The sequence below is a fragment of the Penaeus monodon genome, chromosome 42 (genome assembly GCF_015228065.2).
Source record: "Penaeus monodon isolate SGIC_2016 chromosome 42, NSTDA_Pmon_1, whole genome shotgun sequence".
NCBI classification, from domain to species: Eukaryota; Metazoa; Arthropoda; class Malacostraca; order Decapoda; family Penaeidae; genus Penaeus; species Penaeus monodon.
The window spans coordinates 19,284,420-19,286,057 of NC_051427.1; the positions used below are offsets into that span (position 1 = coordinate 19,284,420).

General features: G+C 48.9%; 1 protein-coding gene across 1 annotated transcript in view; it reads left to right on the forward strand.

Annotated features, from left to right (window-relative positions):
• The window catches only part of LOC119599188 (putative per-hexamer repeat protein 5), a 2,397-nt gene extending 986 nt beyond the window's left edge, over positions 1–1,411 (forward strand). Inside the window, exons 2-3 of the mRNA XM_037948934.1 lie at positions 373–907; positions 1,351–1,411. Coding sequence (XP_037804862.1) covers positions 373–907; positions 1,351–1,411 — 596 coding nt within the window. The remainder of the gene's footprint in view (positions 1–372; positions 908–1,350) is intronic.
• Positions 1,412–1,638: the final 227 nt, after the last annotated feature.

The window sequence follows — 1,638 nt, forward strand, 5'->3', positions numbered from 1 at the left end:
CACAGAGGCTGGGAGTGGGAAAAGCAAAGGCACAGAGGCTGGGAGAGGGAAAGGCAAAGGCACAGAGACTAGGAAAGAGAAAGGGAAAGGCACAAAGGTTGAGAGAAGGAAAGACAAAGGCACAGAGGCTGGGAGTGGGAAAGGCAAAGGCACAGAGGTTGGGAGAGGGAAAGGCAAAGGCACAGAGGCTGGGAGTGGGAAAGGCAAAGGCAAAGGCACAGAGGCTTAGAGAGGGAAAGGCAAATGCACAGAAGCTGGGAGAGTGGAAAGGCAAAGGCACAGAGGCTGGAAGAGGGAAAGGCAAAGGCACAGAGGCTGGGAGAGGGAAAGGCAAAGGCACAGAGGCTGGGAGAGGGAAAGGCAAAGGCACAGAGGCTGGGAAAGGGAAAGGCAAAGGCACAGAGGCTGGGAGAGTGAAAGGCAAAGGCACAGATGCCAGGAAAGAGAAAGGGGAAGGCACAGAGGTTGAGAGAAGAAAGGACAAAGGCACAGAGGCTGGGAGAGGGAAAAGGCAATGGCACAGAGGCAGGGTAAAAGGCAAAGGGACAGAGGTTGGGAGAGGGAAAGGCAAAGGCACAGTGGCTGGGAGTAGGAAAGAGAAAGGCACACAGACTGGGAGTGGGAGAGGCAAAAGCACAGAGGCTGTGAGTGGGAAAGACAAAGGCACAGAGGCTGGGAGAGGGAAAGGCATAGCCACAGAGGTTGGAAGTGGGAAAGGCAAAGGCATAGAGGCTAGGAGAGGGAAAGGCGGTGGTACAGAGGCTGGGAGAGGGAAAGGCAAAGGCACGGAGGCTGGGAGAAGGAAAGGTAAAGGCACAGAGGCTGGGAAAGAAAAAGGAACAGAGACTGGGAGTGGAAAAGGCAAAGACATAGAGGCTGGAAATAGAAATGAAAATGGAAAGGGAAGGTAAGGGAGGGAAGTAATAGGAAGGAGTAGAAATTGGGAGAGTGGTTAGGGAAGGCAAAGGAGGGACGCCTGGGGGCCTAACAATAAATATTTATGTACAGACACACACGTGCCTTAATAAGATAGCAGAAAAATGAGAGCTTAATAAGAAAAATTTGTCACAAGAAGGGTAACGTGTCAAGTGAGGTGGTGTTAATTACTTTGAATTTGTCAGGATTAGGGAGCTCAGTAGATTTACATCATATTGTACACTACATGTGCGACCGTTAACAGCTCTTGGCATCCCTCACTGTGTGTTTCACCTTTAGCCATCATCGGCCCATGAGTCAGTTTTGTGTGCCCAATTCTTAGTCTTGTTAACACAACTTCTATTTGTCGGTTGGGATGGATGCTGGTCACCCAACTGCTAAGGTCCTCTCTAATCTCTCGCAATTTGTTTCTAGGTATATGCCTCCATTACTCCCTCCATTTATTGTGAAGACAACTTCTGATGCTTGGTTTTAAGTTGGTGTGTGGAAGAGGAAAATGAGAATCACAGCTTTCCAATCAACTTGCTTCTTCCCACTGAAACCAATATGCACTGGCACCCAAGACAGAGTTATCTTTTTACATGCTGACATTAATCCAAGCCACACATGAACGTCCCTCACCACTGGATGTGATGAGTTTAAGCTCTGATTTCTGCAGCATATGGACATAGATGGAAATGATACATGCAACATCACGTATCG